Source organism: Ornithorhynchus anatinus, chromosome 11, assembly GCF_004115215.2.
Source record: "Ornithorhynchus anatinus isolate Pmale09 chromosome 11, mOrnAna1.pri.v4, whole genome shotgun sequence".
Classification (NCBI taxonomy): domain Eukaryota; kingdom Metazoa; phylum Chordata; class Mammalia; order Monotremata; family Ornithorhynchidae; genus Ornithorhynchus; species Ornithorhynchus anatinus.
The window spans coordinates 53,349,257-53,367,906 of NC_041738.1; the positions used below are offsets into that span (position 1 = coordinate 53,349,257).

The following is an 18,650-nucleotide window of genomic DNA, read 5'->3' on the forward strand; positions in this document are numbered from 1 at the left end:
TCCTTCCACTAGGCCCCGCTGCTTCTCCAGCCTCTTCACTCCCTCATACATCATTGTCCCTCTGCCAGGCTTCTCCTCTTGGAATGGCTTGGCCTCTCTGCTCTCTCCCTCTCCTCTGGATTCTCTCTGTCTCTTTATGGGTGGGATTTTCTATGTGCTCTTCTGCCTTTGTCTCTCTGGCTCTTTCTCTCTCTCTCTCTCTCTCTCTCTCTCTTTCCTTCTCCTAATAATAATTGTGGTATTTGTTAAGTACTGGAGTAGTTACAGTATAATCAGATTGGTCACAGACCCTGTCCCACCCAGGACTCACATTCTAAGATGGAGGAAGAACAGGTTTTTGAATCCCCATTTTACAGTTGAGGAAGCTGAGGCATCGAGAAGTGACTTGTCCAACGTCAAAGAGCTGACAAATGGCAGAGCTGGGATTAGAACCCAGGTCCCCTGACTCCCAGGCCTGTACTTTTTCCATTAGGCCCTGTTCTTTTCTCATCCCCTCCTCCTCCCCCAAACCTTTCTCTCAAGATGGTCTACAACCCAGCCAAGTGGTTTCAGCAGAGATAGGACATCTCATCACACAAATGGGATACTTGGGATAAATGGGATATCTGAGCCCTGAAAGGGCCCGACAATTAGGGTGGCCAGACTGGTGGGCTTCTCGGGCTAAGAAAGGGGACTGGGGCCCCACCCTGCCTTTCAGGAGGTGTTTAATGTCATTCATTCATTCAAACATATTTATAGAATAGAATAGAATAGAATGTTGGTATTTGTTAAACACTTACTATGTGCAGAGCACTGTTCTAAGCGCTGGGGTAGATACAGGGTCATCATGTTGTCCCACGTGGGGCTCACAGTCTTCATCCCCATTTTACAGATGAGGTAACTGAGGCACAGAGAAGTTAAGTGACTTGCCCACAGTCACACAGCTGACAAGTGGCAGAGCTGGGATTCGAACCCATGACCTCTGACTCCCAAGCCCATGCTCTTTCCACTGAGTCATACTGCTTCTCACCCTTACTTTATTGAGCCCTTACTGTGTGCAAAGCACTGTACTAAGCTCTTGGGAGAGTACAATGTAACAATAAGCAGACGCATTCTCTGCCCCCACTGAGCTTACAGGCCTCAGTGAATTCTGCTTATCAAATCAATCAGTCAATCAGTCATATTTATCAAGCATTTACTATGTGCAGAGTACTGTACTAAGTGCTTGGGAGAGCATAATACAACAGAATTAGCAGACAAGTTCCCTGCCTATAATGAGCTTACAGTCTAGCCAGCCAGGCCAAGCCTGAAGCCAAGCCTTTTACATTCTCAGACAAACTGGGGGGGTCTCTCCATACCTGTCTCTGTCTCCCTCCCCCTTCCTTCTTTCACCCTCTTTCTGTCCATCCAGTGAAATTAGCTCTGAAGTGTACTGATAAAATACACAATTGCTGCAGGAAATTAAGCCCAAATTGCGCTTTCTGTTGGAAAAATGTAACAGTCGTTGCTGGCGGGGTTGGCTGGTTTTCTCGTTCGGAAAAGAACATAGATTTTAAACTGCCTAATAGTGGGCCGATTCCGGGCCGGAGAAAAGTATGGAGAGAAGGAAGAGGGGAGGCAAGAGGATCTGAAGTTTTGTCAGGAAAGGGAAATCCATGTCGGGGAGGCTGAGGACTCCCAAACCAACATCTCGTGGACCAAATCTTCTCCCCTGGGTGCTCAGGAGCACCAGAATGCTCACTCTTTCCAGAAAAGTGCTCTCCCCTTGAAGAATTGAGAAGGTAGAGGAGGAGAGTGGGGAAGGTGGGGAAAGACAAGAGGAGCAAAGAATAGAGAATTAGAGAATCAAGACACCAATTACAAGTTCTAGGTGAAAATATGGTCAAAGAAGACAGATTGATTTATAACCAGGATGGGAAAGGTCCCTTGGGTCTGGGACTCAGAGGACTCACACCTTGGTTCCTGGTTATTCTGTTGTATCGTCTCCTCCCAAGCGCTTAGCAGAGTTCTCTGCACATAGTAAGAGCTCAGTAAATGTTGATGATGATGGTATTTGTTAAGCGCTTACTATGTGCCAAACACTGTTCTAAGCACTGGGGTAGACACAAGGTAATCAGGTTGTCCCAAGTGGGGCTCATAGTCTTAATCCCCATTTTACAGATGAGGTAATTGAGGCACAGAGAAGTTAAGTTAACTTGCCCAAAGTCACACAGCAGATCCAGGAAAGAACCCACGACCTCTACTACTGATTAATTGATAGCTATTGATCAGGGACCCTGACAGACCTATAGCTTTGGATTAGCTTGTTGTGGGCAGGAATGTGGCTGGTTGTTGTTATATTGTACTCTCCCAGGCACTTAATACAGTGCTTTGCACACAGCACTCAGTAAATACCATTGAATGGATGAAAGAATGAATGATTAAGATCTAGGCTGAACCTGTCTGGGGCCAGGCTTGGACTCAGGACTTCCCTTCACAGTGGCCCCCGAAGGGATCAATCAATCAATCAATCAATCAGTCAATTGTATTTATTAAGCACTTACTGTGTGCAGAGCACTGTCCTAAGCGCTTGGAAGAGTACAGTATGGCCCAGATGGTATGCATATTCACTGTCCCCAAGGAGCCTCCAGTCTAAGAAGGGGAGACAGATGTTAAAATAAATTACAAAAATGTATGTAAGGGCTGTGGGGTTGAAGGTGATTAAAGGGTACAAATCCAAGTGTAAGGGTGAAGCAGAAGGAAGAGGGAGAAGAGGAAATAACGGCTTAGTCGGGAAAGGTTTATTGGAGGAGATGTGATTTTAATAAGGGTTTGAGGGTGGGGAGTGGGATGGTCTGTTCTACAGGAAGGGGAAGGAGAATTCCAGGCCAGAGGCAGGATGTGGGTGAAGAGTCAGCGCCGAGATAGACAAGATCAAGGTACAGCGAGTAGGTTAGGGCACATGACCCCATTTTAATATCGAAGATGGGGTTTAAAACTCCATCTCCTCCCCTCTCCATCTTCAGGGGATCAGGGAGGGCTTCCTAGTGGCATTGAGCTTGGAGAGAAGGGAAAGGAGGAGAGAGGGCGGGAGGAACAGATGGAGAAAAAAGGTGGAGATTCTGGTGGTCGGATCAGGGACAGGAGGCCAGGAAAGCTAGGAGGCGGCACAGGGACTCATTGAGGCCGTCCGGGCGACGGGAATGGGACGAGATTATTTTAGCTGCAGGGACTGTGTGGCGGCGGGGTGGAGGAGGGAGGTGGGGATCTCTGCTCCTGACCCCCAGCCGCCCAGGGCGGGGAGGTAGAACGAGGCCTGCAGGCTTCACCAAGGGTGAAGGTGTTGTAATGGCCCCCGACTTAGCCCAGCAACCTGCCCTTCCACCCTATATGGACGGGTTTAGCACAGCAGCCCCTCCGGTCAACCTGGGACCCTTCCCACCCCCAGCGGTTTCCAGGTTCCCCATTACCCCTTCTCCCAGGTCCCGGGCTCCATCCGCCTCGCCCTGCCCACCCATGGGTGCCAAGTTGGGCATCAGCAAACCCAAAGAGAGGTGATGGCATCAGAGAAAACTCCGGTAATTTCAGGGACCCCCGCAGGGCAGGCCTGATGAGACAAAAGAGCCTGTAAGTGGGACAGTAGCAGTTAGCCACCTCCAGAAGATCCCGAGGAGCCCCCCCCAGCCAAGACCCATAAAGACCGCCCCCGACTCCCCAAAAGACCATTCCTCTCAAGCTTGCGGGTTCAGTCTGCCCAGAACTGCCCTGCCCATTCCTGGTGCCCCAACCCTGGACCTGAGGTGCAGGGAGATAGCTCACACCCCCTCACTCCCCACCACGGGCCTCATTGCCTCTGCAGCCCTGAAGACCAGTGCCTGGGTCCTAAAGATTCAGCTCACCTCAGTCCTCCCCGATCACCCCGCTGCCCCAGCAGACCTCGGCCTCAGATCCACGTGCCGGAATGCCCTAGGAACCACAGACACCCCCTACTGCTCCTGGCAGCCCACCTCTGCCCAGGCCCCAGTGATGGAGAGGGCAGGACTTCCAGTACCCCCACCCTTGGCAAGTTGGGGGACCCAGCGAATCCATGGTCCTGCCACCAGTTGTGCAGGCACTGGGCCAAGCAGCTTCAGGCTCCCAAGGGACAGACTGGGCAGCCAGGTTGGGCTGGATGAGGCCCAGGAGGTGGCAGAGAAGGAAGGGTCAGTCAATCAGTCAGTCAATCGGATTTATCGAGCGCTTACTATGTGCAGAGCACTATATAAGCATGGGGACAGTTCAATATAACAGACACATTCCCTGCCCAAAGCAAGTCTACAGTCTAGAAGGCTGCCAGTCTCCTTGACCAATGGCAGCCTCTAGTCCTACTACCAGTTTTCCAGACGCGGCCCAGTGAGCTCCAACCTGGAGTCCCCAACCTGACTCAGCGCTCAGTACAGTGCTCTGCATGTAAACAATCAAGCAGTCATATTTATTGAGCACTTACTATGAGCAGAGCACTGTACTAAGCCCTTGGGACAATATAACAGTATTAACAGTGGTATTTATTGAGTGCTTGCTCTGTACTATGCTCTTGAGTAAGTATGATACAATGGAGTTGGTGGGCAACAATCCCTGCCCACAAGGAGTTTACAGTCTAGAGGGGGAGACAGACATTAGAACCAACTACAGAGAGTGGAAGCGGCTGAGTATAAGGATATACATCAGTGCTGTGGGACTGGGGATGGGATGAGTATTAAAGTGCCTAAGGGGACGACGGAGATGAACAACGCACCTGGTATTGTCTTGGAACACCTGGAGAGTTGGACATCCCAGTTCAGCCCCCCAGCCTCACCTCGCTGGCCCAGCACTCTCCTTTTCTGGGACTTCAAGCCCAATCTGGGGGAACTGGGGGAGCTGGCCCAGGGAACGGGCCCGGGGCAGCCGGGGAGACCCGGAAGGGCCCCGCCCCCAGCTCCGTGGGAACGCGGGCGCTGGCAACCGGATTAGCGGGGCAACGGGCAGGGCGCGGCTTTCCGGGAGCGGGCTTGTCGGCGGGACTGAGAAACCTTTGTGCTTTGTTGCTGAGGTGGCTGAGGCCTTTTGTCGGTCTGTGACATCCCGCTGCCTCAGCGCTTCCTCTGGGAACCCAGGTTCCCGGGCCACCCAACCCCAGGATTCAGGAGATCTGACTCTAGGAAAAGAGGAAATCCCCAGAGGGGGGCATCCAGGGAGGCTCTGCCTTGGGACCCTATGGGCACAGGCCCCTTAAAACCTGTTTGTACCCTCCAGCTCTTGCCCAATTCCAGCCCAGTCTTTGCCCCCTGTACTTTCCTTTCAAGACTCGGATCGAGGTGGGGTTCCCTTGAGGTCAGAGGGGAACTGGGCCCAGTCCTGGGGAGCCCTGGCAGCAGTGGTGAAGTTGCTCAAGCCAACTCCTTCCCCTGTGGGTTGGGTAAAGCAGACCGTTCCACGATGCCAGGGAGCGTGGGGAGAGCCGGGCAGAAGGCCTAGACCAGTGGCAGGGCCCACCCAGACTCTGATCCCTCTGAGCTTTCCTCATCGCTCTGTACCACTGTTCTTCTGCCCATTTTTCAAGATGGTAAAGTCAAGGCCCCTAGAGGGGCAAAAGGGAAAGAGCAGGGCACCCCGGCCCTAAGAAAGCTGCTCTACACTGATCTTTGACTTAACACCTCACTGGCCCGGGCCCTGACTCTCTAGGCCCCTTCCCCCTTCTCCTCCGGGTCACCCCAGCCTGCCGGCCCCACCCTGCGCTCACCCACATTGTGGTGCAGATCGCCCTGCCCAGACCGGCTACGTGCCGAGCTGAGGTCCCCCGCGTGCCCCAACATGCTCCCCGCTCCCTGCGGGCGCCTGCGGGCACCTGGCTCCCTTAGCCGCTTCCCTCCCCCGCCTCCCTGTACGCCCGGCCCACTGCCACTGTCCCCAACCTCCAGGGCCTGAGGAAAGAGGGGCGGGTTTCTATCCTGGGCCCCGCCTTAGTTGGAGGGACTCCTGGCTTGCCCATAGGCCTGGGACATAGTGCTTCTTCCCCCTACCAAGCCTTCATCTCCCTTGGGAGGAACGTCTCCGCTGGGCTCACATCTCCCCCACCCATCCCCCCGTCCCAGGGTCCGCTCCCTGGGAGGTGGGCGTGGGCAGGACAGCCAGATCCTGTGCTGTGCCCAAGTGGTTCCCACAGCCCGGGACCTGTGGGGAGGTGCATCTACCCCTCATCTTCCCCAGCCCGGGGCTTCTGGGGGCCTCCCCTTCACACCCCCCTTTCCCCATCTTTGTCTGCAGCCCTGGCCCGCCCGCCAATACCCCAGACCCCAGGTCCTATCTACCCTCATTCAAAGCACCCGACCCATGGTTTAATCCACCTTTGAAATGCTGCTGTTTCTGGGATGGGGTGCGGGGTTTTAAACCCAGCAACGCCCTCCCCTGATACCAGTTGCCTAGGGGAGGAAGGGCACAGGCATGGGGAGGGTGGGGCAGGAAGGTGAGGGGCGAAGGATGAGGCTGGGAAAAGGAAGGGGTGGAGCTCTCTTCTGGCTCTGCCTTCTGCCTTCTCTTCCTCCCTCCAACTTCAGGCGCTGACCCAGCTAGAAAGTGAGATCTGTGCCTGGAACTGCTGTTGGAGGAGGGTGGGCAGTTTTGGAGAGGAGGGAGGGAGGTCAGCAGGAGCCACTGAGGCCCTTCTTCATGCCCCATGCCACCAATCCAGAGTCCCTGCTGTTTCCTGCTGCTCTTGGCCTCTCCCACCAGGCCACCCGCTCTCTCCCAGCCCCCTCAACTGGATTTTCCAGTTGATGCAGGTTGGCAGTCATTGTCTCCAGCTGGGCTAGGCCCCCAGGGGCAGGGGGTGAGGTGGGTGGGAAGGGGTTTCTGCCCTTTGCTCAGGGTTCCGAGCCACACCACCACCACCAGGGAGCCTTGTCTGGAGAGGGCCGCGGCCCTCTGCCCCGTCGAGGCGGGTGAGTTCCAGGCACCCTCTAGACTGTAAGCTCCTCGTGAGCAGCATGCGTCTCTTCAATATATCGTACTCTCCCAAGCGCTTAGTACAGTACTCTGCACACAGTAAGCATTTGATAAATACGGGTTGAATGACTGACTGAGTTATTGTCAAAAGGGACCCGGCTGAAGGCCTCTGGGAAATTGGACAGATCTCTCCATGGGAGAGGGAGGCCCAACGTGGCCTCTGAGGTTGCTGTGGCCAACAGGGAATTGCCACCTCCTTCCCCAAGGAACGGGGGAGCAGGGTGGGGTTAATCAACTAGTCAGTCCTGAGCACTCTCAATCTACCAGGGGTGTTTATTAAGCACGTACTGTGTGCACAGTGCTGTACTAACCACCTGGGAGATTCAGTACAACAGAGTTAGTAGTGGCTTTCCCTGCTGACAATGAGGTTACACTGTCATGAACTCACTCTAGAGGGTGAGACAGACATTAATATAAATACATAAATAAATTTAAATATATAAGGACACTGAGCTGTGAGCTAGGCCCTTGGAGTCCGTAATAAAGGAGTGTTATATTGTAAACTCTTTGAGGGCCAGGATCAGGCCTCTTAATCCTATTGTATCTCCCAAATTCTTAGTATAGTGCTCTGCACACAGTAAGTGTTCAGTAAATACAATTGATTGATTAATACAGTGCTTTGCCCAAAGTAAGTGCCCAGTAAATACTATTGGTAGATTGACTGAGAAGGCCTGTCCTCGGGGAGCTTCTAATCTGATATCTAGTGGAAAAAACACAGAACTCAGGGGGTAGGGAGACCTGGGTGTTCTGCCACGGGTCTTCTGTGTGACCATGGGCAAGTCTCTTAACCTTGCTGTGCATCATCTTCCTCACCTGTAAAATAGGATAAAATGCTCACTCTCCCTACTTAAAAATAAGGTTAATAATTGTGGTATTTATTAACTGCTTACTAAGGGCCAAGCCCTATATTAAGCACTGGGGTAGATACAGTATGAGCCTATGAACAGGATCCGGTTCCTGTTCAACACGGGGCTCACAGTTTAAGTAGGAAGGAGAACCGATATTGAATCCCCATTTTACAGATGAGATCACTGAGGCACAGAGGTTAAGTGACTTGTCCAAGGTCACAATCTGCTTCTTAGACTGTGAGCCCTATGTGGCCAGAGACTGTGTCTGATCTAGTCATCTTGTATCTTCCCTGGCCCGTAAGTACATAATAAGTGCCTAATAAATGCCACGATAATTAGGAGAGGCTCAGAGCTAGAGCTAGTAATGACAGAAGCGAGTTAAGGGGCAGAAATGGGTCACGCAGGGTGCTTGGGATTGGGGTGGAGTGGAAACCCTGGAGGAGGTGGCCTTCCACGGTGATTTCAAAGCAGGGCAAGGGGAATGGCAGATGGTTTGAGGCAGCGGGAGGAGGTGGTGTTCCAAGCAGAAGGGGCTTCCTCTTCTCCCACTCCTTTCTGCGTTGCACCAACTTGCTCCCTTTATTTATCCCCCCTTCCCAGCCCCCAGCAATTATGTACCTATCTGTAATTTATTTATTTATATTAATGTCTATCTACCCCACTCTAGGCTGCAGAGTTGTGGGCAGGGAATGTGTCTGTTTATTGTTATATTGTACTCTCCCAAGCACTTAGTACAGTGCTCCACATGCAGTAAGCACTCAATAAATACAATTGAATGTGTGAAGTTAGGTGGGGGACCACGGTGGGCCGGGGCCAAGCAGGAGAGCAGGAGTCTGGGGGTGGTGGGGGAGCCAGCCCCCAGAGGACCTGGGATGACCCCTGCACCTCATCCTCCCCATCCAGGGCTGCCCGCCCAGCTGGTCCAGGTGAACGACACGGTCTCCGGCTTCGTCGGCTCGGACGTGGTGCTGCACTGCAATTTCGCCAACCCACTGCCCAATGTGAAGATCACCCAGGTGACCTGGCAGAAGGCCACCAATGGCACCAAGCAGAACGTGGCCATCTACAACCCAGCTATGGGCGTGTCGGTGCTGTCGCCATACAAGGAGCGTGTGGTCTTCCTCCGCCCCTCCTTCACTGATGGCACCATCCGCCTCTCCCGCCTTGAGCTCCGGGATGAAGGCGTCTACATCTGCGAGTTCGCCACGTTCCCAACGGGCAACCGGGAGAGCCAGCTCAACCTCACCATTCTGGGTAAGACCCCCACTCACCTCCCTCCTTTCCTCAAGACTTTAAGCTCCCTCTAAACTGTAAGCTCGTTGTGGGCAGGGATTGTGTCTGTTTATTGCTATATTGTCCATTCTGTTCCATTCAATCGTATTTATTGAGCGCTTACTATGTGCAGAGCACCGTACTAAGCGCTTGGAATGGACAGTTCAGCAACAGAGACAATCCCTCCCCAACAACGGGCTCACAGTCTAAACGGGGGAGACAGACAACAAAACAAAACAAGTAAGCATCAATACCATCAAGATAAATAGAATCATAGATATATGCACATCATTAACATAACAGAGTAATAAACAATATATACAAACATGTACAAGTGTTGTGGGGAGGGGTACAAGCAGAGGGAGAGAGTAAGGGGAATGGGGAGGGGAGGAGGAGCAGAGGGAAAGGGAGAGCTTTGCACATAGTAAGTGCTCAATGATTGAATGAATTGTTATATTGTACTCTCCCAAGCGCAAAGCACAGTGCTCTGCACACAGTAAGTGCTCAATAGATACGATTGACTGACAGATTGACTCCCTCTGTGGCCCCGCTGAGCCCAGCCTCTCCACCTCCCCCTCTATGCCCTCCTTCTGTGGTTGGGTCCTGGGGTTCTGCTCCTCCTGGGAGTAACTGCCTGTGGTGTTCTGCCAAGCACTTCGACAGTGCTCTGCACGGAGTAAACACTCAGTAAATGAGGAGCAGCATGGCCTAGTGGAAAGAACCCTGGACCTGGAAGTCAGAGGATCTGAGTTCTAATTCCCGCTCTGCGACTTGCCTGTTGTGACCTTGGGCAAATCACTTAACTTCTCCTTGCCCCAGTTCCCTCATCTCTGAAATGGGGGTTCTATACTTGTTCTTCTTCCTACTTTCACTGTGAACCTCAAGTGGGCCCTGCTTATGTTGTATCCCAGTGCTTAATGTAGTGCTTGGCACATAATGAGCACTTAACAAAGAAACAAACCCCCACATTAAATGCTAAATTGATTGATAGAGGGCCTGGGGGCAAGGTGAAGGGTCAGACTCTGAAAACTGCCACCGGCAGCTGCCGTCATGCCCCCCCACCCCTCAAATCCCCCCCAGGAGTGAGTCTCAAGTCATCTGTTCTCTGGAGAGTGAGGTCTGGCAGGGTTCCAACGCCCCTGAGGGCCAAACCAGAGGAGCCATAGGAAGAGGGACTTGGGACCTTAAGATTGGGGAAACAAGAGACCTGGGGAGGTGACAGAATCTCCCCTTTCTGAACAGGAGGCATGAGCTTAGTACAGTGCTCTGCACATAGTAAGCGCTCAATGAATACTATTGAATGAATGAATGACTACTGGTGTTAGATTGTACTCTCCAAGCGCTTAATACAGTGGTTTGCACACAGTAAGCACTCAGTAAGTACAGTTGAAGGAATGAATGAAAACGTGGTTTGAGTCAGAGGCAGGGAGGTGGATCAGATAGCCCCAAAGGGCCCTCGTCCCCCTCCCGCATCCCGCGGAGAGATGGGACAGGAGGTGGGGGGAGCCCCAGTTGATCCATCTCACTGCCCGCCCTCCCCACACAGCCAAACCGACCAATCACATGGAGGGGACACGGAAGGCGCTAGTGGCCAAGGCCAGCACAACGGACAAGATCCTAGTGGCCACCTGCACCTCGGCCAATGGGAAGCCACCCAGCACGGTGTCCTGGGACACCCGGCTCCGAGGCGAGGCCGAGTTCCAGGAGGTGCGACACAGCAATGGCACCGTGACCGTGGTCAGCCGCTATCGCCTGGTGCCCAGCCGCGAGGCCCACCAGCAGCCCCTCACCTGCGTCGTCAACTACCAGCTCGACCGCTTCACCGACAGCCTCACCCTCAATGTGCAGTGTAAGCGGGGTGGGCCGGGATGGGCGGGCGGGCAGGGATGGATGGGCGGGGTGGGGTGGGGGTCTCTGGACTGGAGCCAGGGGAAGGGGTGTGGGATGGGGAGACCTAGGCACTGCAAGGAGAAGGAGGGAATAACACATCACGCTCTCTCCTCCTCCATCTTTTCTGCCAATTTCCCTCTGCCTTCTGCTCTTTCCCTTTTCTTCTCCCACATCTTCTCTCTCCTGATTTTCCCTTTTTCTTCTCCCTTCTGCCCCTTCGCTCTCTGTCCTCCCCCTCTCTTCTTCCCTCTTCCCCTCCTTCTCTCTCTCCTTCTCCCCTCCTTCTTCCCGTCCCCAATTCTTCTTGTATTGTTCATTCCTCTCTCTTCTCTGTCCATTTCCTTTCCTTGCCTCACCTCTCCCCTCACTCCCTCCATCTCCCTCTTCTCTCCAATCCTGCTTCCCTTCCTTCCTTCCCCTCCTCGGCTGCCCTCCTCCTCACCCGGCCCTCCACTCCTGCCCCCACCTCACAGACGAGCCTGAGGTGACCATCGAGGGCTTTGATGGAAACTGGTACCTGAAACGCATGGATGTGAAACTGATCTGCAAGTCGGATGCCAACCCCCAAGCCACCAAGTACCAATGGCGACTGTAAGTTTCCCCTGGGGCCCTGGGTGCTCTCCTTCTGGCCCTGCCCCCAGGCCATCCCCTGTCCTGGTCCAGACAGTGCCTGTCACCATCCCTGTGGGTGTAGGTGCTTTGGTGCCACCGGGCCTGGCCTGTGCAAATATCCTTAGTTGGCAAAGTCATCCAGCCTTCCCGGCTCCCCCTGCTCCTCTTGGCTTTCTGGTGCCGCAGCTGAGCCCTGCCCACCCCCACCCCCACCCCCCCAGAGGGCCTCTCTGCAGTGGAAAAGAATCAGTTGGTGATTTCTTTCCTGAGAAGGAGCTAACTCCTTCTCCAAAGCCTTCCTGACCCTGCTCTTTGTACACACTTGCACACAGATGCACACACAAATACGAATACACACACACACACACAAGTACACCCCCCCTTCTTTCGCTCCCCAAAAGCTACTGTGTATCAGATTGAGCTGGTATACATACACACACAAACATCCCTCCCTCCTTTCTCTACCCACATGCTGCTGTACACACTCACATGCACACACACATACATACACCCGTTCTTTATCTACAAACTATTGTGTGTCAGGCTTATACACACACACTTCCACCTCCTCTGTGTTCCCTCAAACTCCTGTGTGTTAGCTTGGGCTGCCCCCCCCCCACCCACACACACAAATGTCCACCTCCTTTATGTCCACATAACGCTACTATGTGTCAGATTGGGTTGGCCCATTGGGCTCGATAGCAGCCGCCCCATCCTTCAGGGATGAGGGGAAGGCCAGGAGGCTGCCCATCCCCATTCCCGTACCCATCCCCTCCCTCAAGGACGACGTTCTGAGAGTCCGGCTCCACGTTGCAACCCCTGGCCTCCCAGGAAAGACATCACTTGGGATCCACCCCCCCCCCCCCCCCCACCCGCCGGGGGCCAGAGTGGTGGAGAGGTGGGAACTACTGGACTCTGGGAGGATTTTCCCCTCATGACCCCTGGCCTGGTGGTTCTACCCCTTGGGATTAAACCACAGGATTTAATAGCCCCCAGTGTGTTCATCTAAATCTCCCAAAGGAGTGACCTGAAGCAAGTGAAGGATGAAGAATCAGCACTCTAAGCCCTATACTGCTCTGAGCCCTGAGTTTTCTGTGCAGGAGGATCCTCACAGAGAGACTGAGGTGGGGGTCCTGGAGGGATGGGGGAAGGGCATCTTAGCACCAATGGGCTGAAACTGGGAAAAAGCAGACAGCTGGAGGAGCAGCAAAGCAGCTATGTTCGAGTACCAACTGTCGAACTCTCCCAGCGCTTAGTACAGTGTCCCGCACAAAGTAAGCGTTGGGTAAATACCATTGATTAATATTCAAACAGGGGTGGATTATTTGCAGCAGAGTCACCGGCCGGCCATAGCTACTGGGTCCCACTTCCCGGGTCCACCCCAAAAAGGCCAGAAAGCCCCTCCTCAGAGTTGGAGAGCGCCCATCCTCCTGGGTACACGGGCGGGAATGACCCCTGGTCTGTGTTTCTCAGACTGAATGGCTCACTGCCCGAGAACGCGGAGGTCCAGAACAGCACCCTGTTCTTCAAGGGACCTGTCACCTACAGCCTGGCGGGCACTTACGTGTGCGAGGCCACCAACATCATCGGCACACGCTCGGGCCAGGTGGAGGTCAACGTGACAGGTAGGAGAACTCCCTCCCTCTGGGGGAGTGGCCTCCCGGCTTCTTTTGACGCTCAACAAGATTCCAGGCCCCTAATCACGGGAAATGTGTGTCGGCTTGAGCGGTGGCGGGGGCGGCCGTTGGTGTTTCTTCTTCTCCTCTGGATTTTGTCTGCTCTTGTTTCTCTGTTTTCCTTCTCTGCTTGGGATTCAGAGCAAGAGGGGCGGAAAGGGAAGATTGGAGTGTGGGATCAAGTGGAAGAGGGAAGGTTGTGTCTGAGGTGCTTGAAGGGAGATTTTTCAGCAAAACTTTAGTTGTGAGGTCACATATATGCCAGCCTCACCTACAGAGAAAACTACTATAAAAGGTTGTTGGGGTGGAAAGGAAGTGAAGTCAGGGTGATTGCGATAAAACAGAAGTGAAGTCAGAGAGTGGTTGGGGTCGAAATGGAAGGGAGGTCAGAGCAGTTGGGTAGATAGGAAGTGAAGTCAGAGAGCAGTAGAAATAAAAGGGAAGTGACATCTGACATCAGGGTGATTGGGGTAGAAAGGAAGTTAAGTCAGAAAATAGTTGGGGTAGAAAGGAAGCACTATTAGAGTGATTGGGATAGATGAGAAGTGAAGAAGCCATGTGATCTAGTGGAAAGGGCATGGGTCTGGGAATCAAGAGATCTGGTCCCAGCTCTGCCACCAGTCTGCTGGATGACCTTGGGCAACAGCTGTGTGACTGTGGGCAAGTCACTTCACTTCTCTGTGCCTCAGTTCCCTCATCTGTAAAATGGGGATTAACTGTGAGCCTCATGTGGGACAACCTGATGACCCTGTATCTCCCCCAGCACTTAGAACAGTGCTCTGCACATAGTAAGCGCTTAACAAATACCAACATTTGTATTGTATTGTGGGCCTCAATTTCCTCATCTGTGAAAAGGGAACAATAACCCCTAACTCGTGGGGCTGTTGAGAGGACAAAATTCATGTGAGATGCTTTGGGAAAATATAAACATTCTACAAATTATAGGTTTTGAAGTCAAATACTGGTTGGGGTAGAAAAGAAATGACACTGGGGGCGGTTGAACTCGCCACAGCTAGAAGAAATTGATAGTGTCAGAGCAAAAAAAAAAATGCTGGATGGTCTTGGCCAATCTTATGAAAGTAGAGCTGTCTCCAGGGGGTCTCAGATGGGTGGGAAAATGGAGGCGCCACCTGACCTGATCAGCTTAGAGCACTGAGCCCGAGGGTCCTCATCACCTCAGATAGACTCACGTCACAGTGGGGAGAAGCAGAAAAGATCAACAACGAACCAGTGTCTGATCCTACCCTCGGTGCCTGAAGTGCCTGGCCTGTGTCCTGGGACCCAGGTCACTCACCTGCCCCCAGCCCCTCACATTTACCCAGTCTACCCCTCAAAAGCAGGATGTTGTGCTGTGTGTGCGGCTTTGGAAAAGCTGATTTACCAGAGGGCAGGTGGGTGGGGAGGACTAGGTGGTGGGGGAGTGGGCCTCACATCTCAGCTGGAGGTCCGGAGCAGCAGAGGCCACAGGGTATGACGGTCAAGGGAGGAGGAGGAGGAGGACAGGGAGGCGGATAAGACAGGAGGGAGAGACAAGTCCTTCCTCACAGTAGTGCTGAGTCAGGGGAAAGAGGTAGAGAAAGAGGGCCTGCTGGGGCAGATGTCAGGGTATACAGAAGAATGGAGGCCTATTGCCCCAGAAAGAGATGGGGAAGATGGTGTGTGGACTGGAGGCAACCCAAAAGGGGCAATGGGAGGTGTTCACTAAAGCGACTCTGACTGATGGGCTTGGGGGAATGGCGGCCAAATCTATCACTGAGAGGCGATGGGCTTGATGATGTGGGCCATGATGATAGTGGTTGTCATGGTGACAACAGGCCTGGGGATGATGATTGACGTGATGGTGGTAATCACGAGGAAGGTGGTTGGCGTGAGGTTGGTCGTTCTACCAATGACAGTTGTGGCGATGTGGTTAGCGTGGCCACAGTGATCCTGGTGATGGTAGTTGGTGTGGGTAGCTCCTCAACCGTGGCTGCTGTGCTGATGGTGCTGATGGTGGTCATGGTGACGCGGTTGGCATGGCAATGACAGTTATGGTGATGACAGTGGACCCGGGCATGGTCACAGGGCTGACACAAAGGGGCTAAAATGAAGCAAGTCCTTGGGCGAGGATAGCAGGGTGGGATAGGGCAGGGCGGAGCGATGGCATCACGTGACAAACCTGGTGCTGGAGGAAATCAGGAAGGGACAGACTAGCTGGTCCCTAATGATGCAGGCAAAGGATGCTTGATCTGAGCTGCTGGGGGAGGCTGGCCGAGGGGTCCCAGGGAGTGACTCCTCCATCCCAAGCTGGAAATCAGATCAGCAGTAGGACTCAGCCAACTGCACTCTGCTTCCTGAGGCTCAGAAACAGTTGAGCTGTGCCAGCTCACCCTGGGCACCGCCGAGTGGCACTGACCCTTCCCCAGAAAGGAGCCATGCTCCTGCCCCCGACCCCTGCCCCTTTGCCAAGAGACGGGCCTGGCTCCAGCCTGGGCTAGGGGGACAGTGAGATCAGCTGCCAGGTAGAGAGGAGAAATGGAAATTGAATATTTAATTCTGTCCATCTGTGAAATTGCTTCCCCGCCAGTCTGGTGAGGCCCCACAGTAGGCAAATCCAGGCAGGGAGGGGAAGAGTGGGAGAGGCTGGGTCACAAGTTGAAGGGGTACACGGGTAGGGGGGTCTCGGAGAACTACCCTGAGGCCACCCTCAAGCCACTTACCCAACGAGAGCTTGCAGGATAGCCAGCCCCAGCCCACCACCGCGGATCTTCTCCAGGCCCCCGTGATTCCTGACCTCTGACCCCTGACCCTCAGATCCTAGAGGTTTCCCGGGTACCCAGAAGCCACCCGCTCTGTGCGTAGACATCGGAACCATCGGGGTGGGGGCTCGCAGGTCCCCTTTTGAGAGGATCGGACAGGACTGGGGGCAACTCTCTGAAACTCAACTCAGCTGAGAGCCTAGAACACAGAGATCCAGAGATCCAGAGAGATCCTGATATTACTGAGAGAGTACAGTTGTGTGCATTTGTGCCTATTTTCTTACGTGTCTGTATGCGCTTATGTGTATTGTGTCCAGGCGTGGGTTTTTCTATCTACGTCCATGTGTGTACGTGAGCTGGTATCCGAAAGAAAAGTTCTAATCTCCTGCTCCCTGCCCCCTCTCACCTCTTCCTTGATGGCCAACAGCAGCTGCAGTGGTAGGATGACTATCCAGAGGTTCACGGCCAGTGGTTACACTGCTGCTAGGAAATATAGTTGATTTGTTCTCTCCCTGCTACCATAGATGCCTGTGGGGTTCCTGCTGAAGTCAGATCCCAACCTTTCAGCCTGACACCGAGGGTCTAGCCGGACCCTAGTCTGGGGCCCACCCCCAGTAACGGCCCGCTAGATGTGGAATAGGGCTTAGGATCGAAGGCCATAAGAGGGAGCCGTGATTCTATCTCTCTGTCTCTGTATGTCTCTCTCCCTCTCTCTCTCTCTCTCTCTCTCTCCTTCTCTCTCCACTCCCAGCTGCTGCTCCAGAGGCCCTGTTCCTGGCAGAGGGACAGGAACTCCTGGATGAATGTGGCAGCTGGCAAGAGCTGGGGGAGGGCATACAGCAACCTCGGCATCTCCATCCCACCACACAGTGCTTTCTGTTTGGCGAGAGCCGGGTAGGGGGTCTCTGAGCTGTGGTCTTCCTTCTGCCTCCCTCCACCCCATCTTTCTCCATCTCCTCCAACCCTTCCCTCCAGCTTAGACTCTCTGAAGGTTGAAATCTCTCTACCTGCTTCCCTAGCTCACACAGGGGAAGGGCGGGGGCGGGGGGTGGAAGGACATTGGCCAAATCTTTGGGGAAGATGCCAACATCGCCTGAGGCACCCAAGGGAAAATGGGGAGTTGAGAGAATCATCTTGGAGGTGAAGAGGAAGAGGAGGGCCAGCAAGAGGGGGAAGGGCACGTGGCTGATTGGGCGTGGGGTGAGGGATGATAAGGGGCAGAATGGGAGAGCCATGGGCAGTCACCAGGCAGAAGGGGCTGGGTTTATGAAGGGTACTTCCAGCTCCCACCTGCCATCTAGACCCCCTCCCCGGGCTGAGCCCCTGTCCGCGTCCCTCCCTGCCAGGTGGCCAGCAGGTGCAGGACCCATAAAGCGGCAATAAAGAGGGTGGGGAGCTGGGTTGGAAACTGGGTGGGCCAAGGCAATCAGGGACTGACTTGGTGAGCTGGGCGTCTCAGGGGGGCAGAGGCTGAGCTCCGTCTCCCCTGTCCACATCGCCATCCTGGGACTCCATTGGGGAACTGGGGACTGGACCGCCCTCTCCCCACTCTCCACCAGCCCAGGGGACTGGGAGCAGGACTCGGAAGGCTCGGCCCAAGGGGATGCCGGGAGGAGGCCTCAGCTGAGGCTTGCCCAGGCCGGAGGACGCAGACCCGATCCCAAGCTCCTGCCCTCTTTTCCCTCCTCTCCCTCTTTGTCCCCCCACTCCACCCCCCTCAGCTTCTTCTGCTCCCAGGGACAGGACTGGTCTCCGGCGCCACCCAGTGGCGGTGCCGGGAACCGATACCTGCCGGCCAATTCTGCCCTCGTTCTCCTCCCTCTGCCCCGGCAGTCTTCCCCAAGCCCCCTCCCACCCTTCTCGGACCCCTCCCCACACCACCTGCCCCGCTTCTTCCTTCTCTCCCTTCCACCCTTAACTGCTCTTTCAGGTTTCCTCCCCTTTATTGACCCCTACCTCCCTTGCCCCCTTCTCTTTTCCCCTCTCCTTTCCCCTGTCTTCCTCTGTCCTTTCCTTCTCCTTCCCAGGACCCCCGGCCTGAACCTCCTGTCCACAGCCTCCGTCTTCTATCCCCCTCCCCCTTAGCTTGGTGGCTCTGCACTCCTTCCACCCCACACCCCTGCTCCTCCCAACCCCTGGAAAACCACCAGTTTCCAGCTGTTGAGGCTCTCTCTCTGTATGTCTGTTTCTCTCTTTCTCTCTCTCTCTCTCCCTCTCTAAGGAATCCTGCCCAGGCGCTGGTGAGATTGGAGCGCCCTGGCGTCTCGGGCCAAGCCTGACAACCCCCAGCCCCCTCTCCCTCTATCAGTCCTTATTGATAATAATAATAATGGTATTTGTTAAGCACTTGCTATGTGCCAAGCCCTGTTGTAAGCACTGGGGTAGATATAAGGCAATCAGATTGTCCCACTTGAGGCTCATAATCTTAATCCCCATTTTACAGAGGCACAGAGAAGTTAAGTGACTTGCCACAGCAGACGAGTAAGAGGCAGGATTAGAACCCACATCCTCTGACTTCCAAGCCCGTGCTCTTGCCACTAGGCCATGCTGCCTCTAAGACCTTAAGCCCTGGAGGTGCTGGCTGCAGCGGAGGCGGAAGGACTGGTGGCAGGGCAGGGCAAGGCAATGGTGGGTGC

At 54.2% G+C, this 18,650-nt stretch overlaps 1 protein-coding gene across 3 annotated transcripts in view; it reads left to right on the forward strand.

The window, feature by feature from the left end:
• Positions 1-18,650, forward strand: part of NECTIN1 (nectin cell adhesion molecule 1) — a 92,594-nt gene that overhangs the window by 39,013 nt on the left and 34,931 nt on the right. For all 3 annotated transcript variants that reach the window (XM_039913450.1, XM_039913449.1, XM_029075160.2), the window contains exons 2-5: positions 8,730-9,080; positions 10,645-10,947; positions 11,462-11,579; positions 13,074-13,225. In XM_039913450.1, the coding sequence (XP_039769384.1) occupies positions 8,730-9,080; positions 10,645-10,947; positions 11,462-11,579; positions 13,074-13,225 (924 nt within the window). The remainder of the gene's footprint in view (positions 1-8,729; positions 9,081-10,644; positions 10,948-11,461; positions 11,580-13,073; positions 13,226-18,650) is intronic.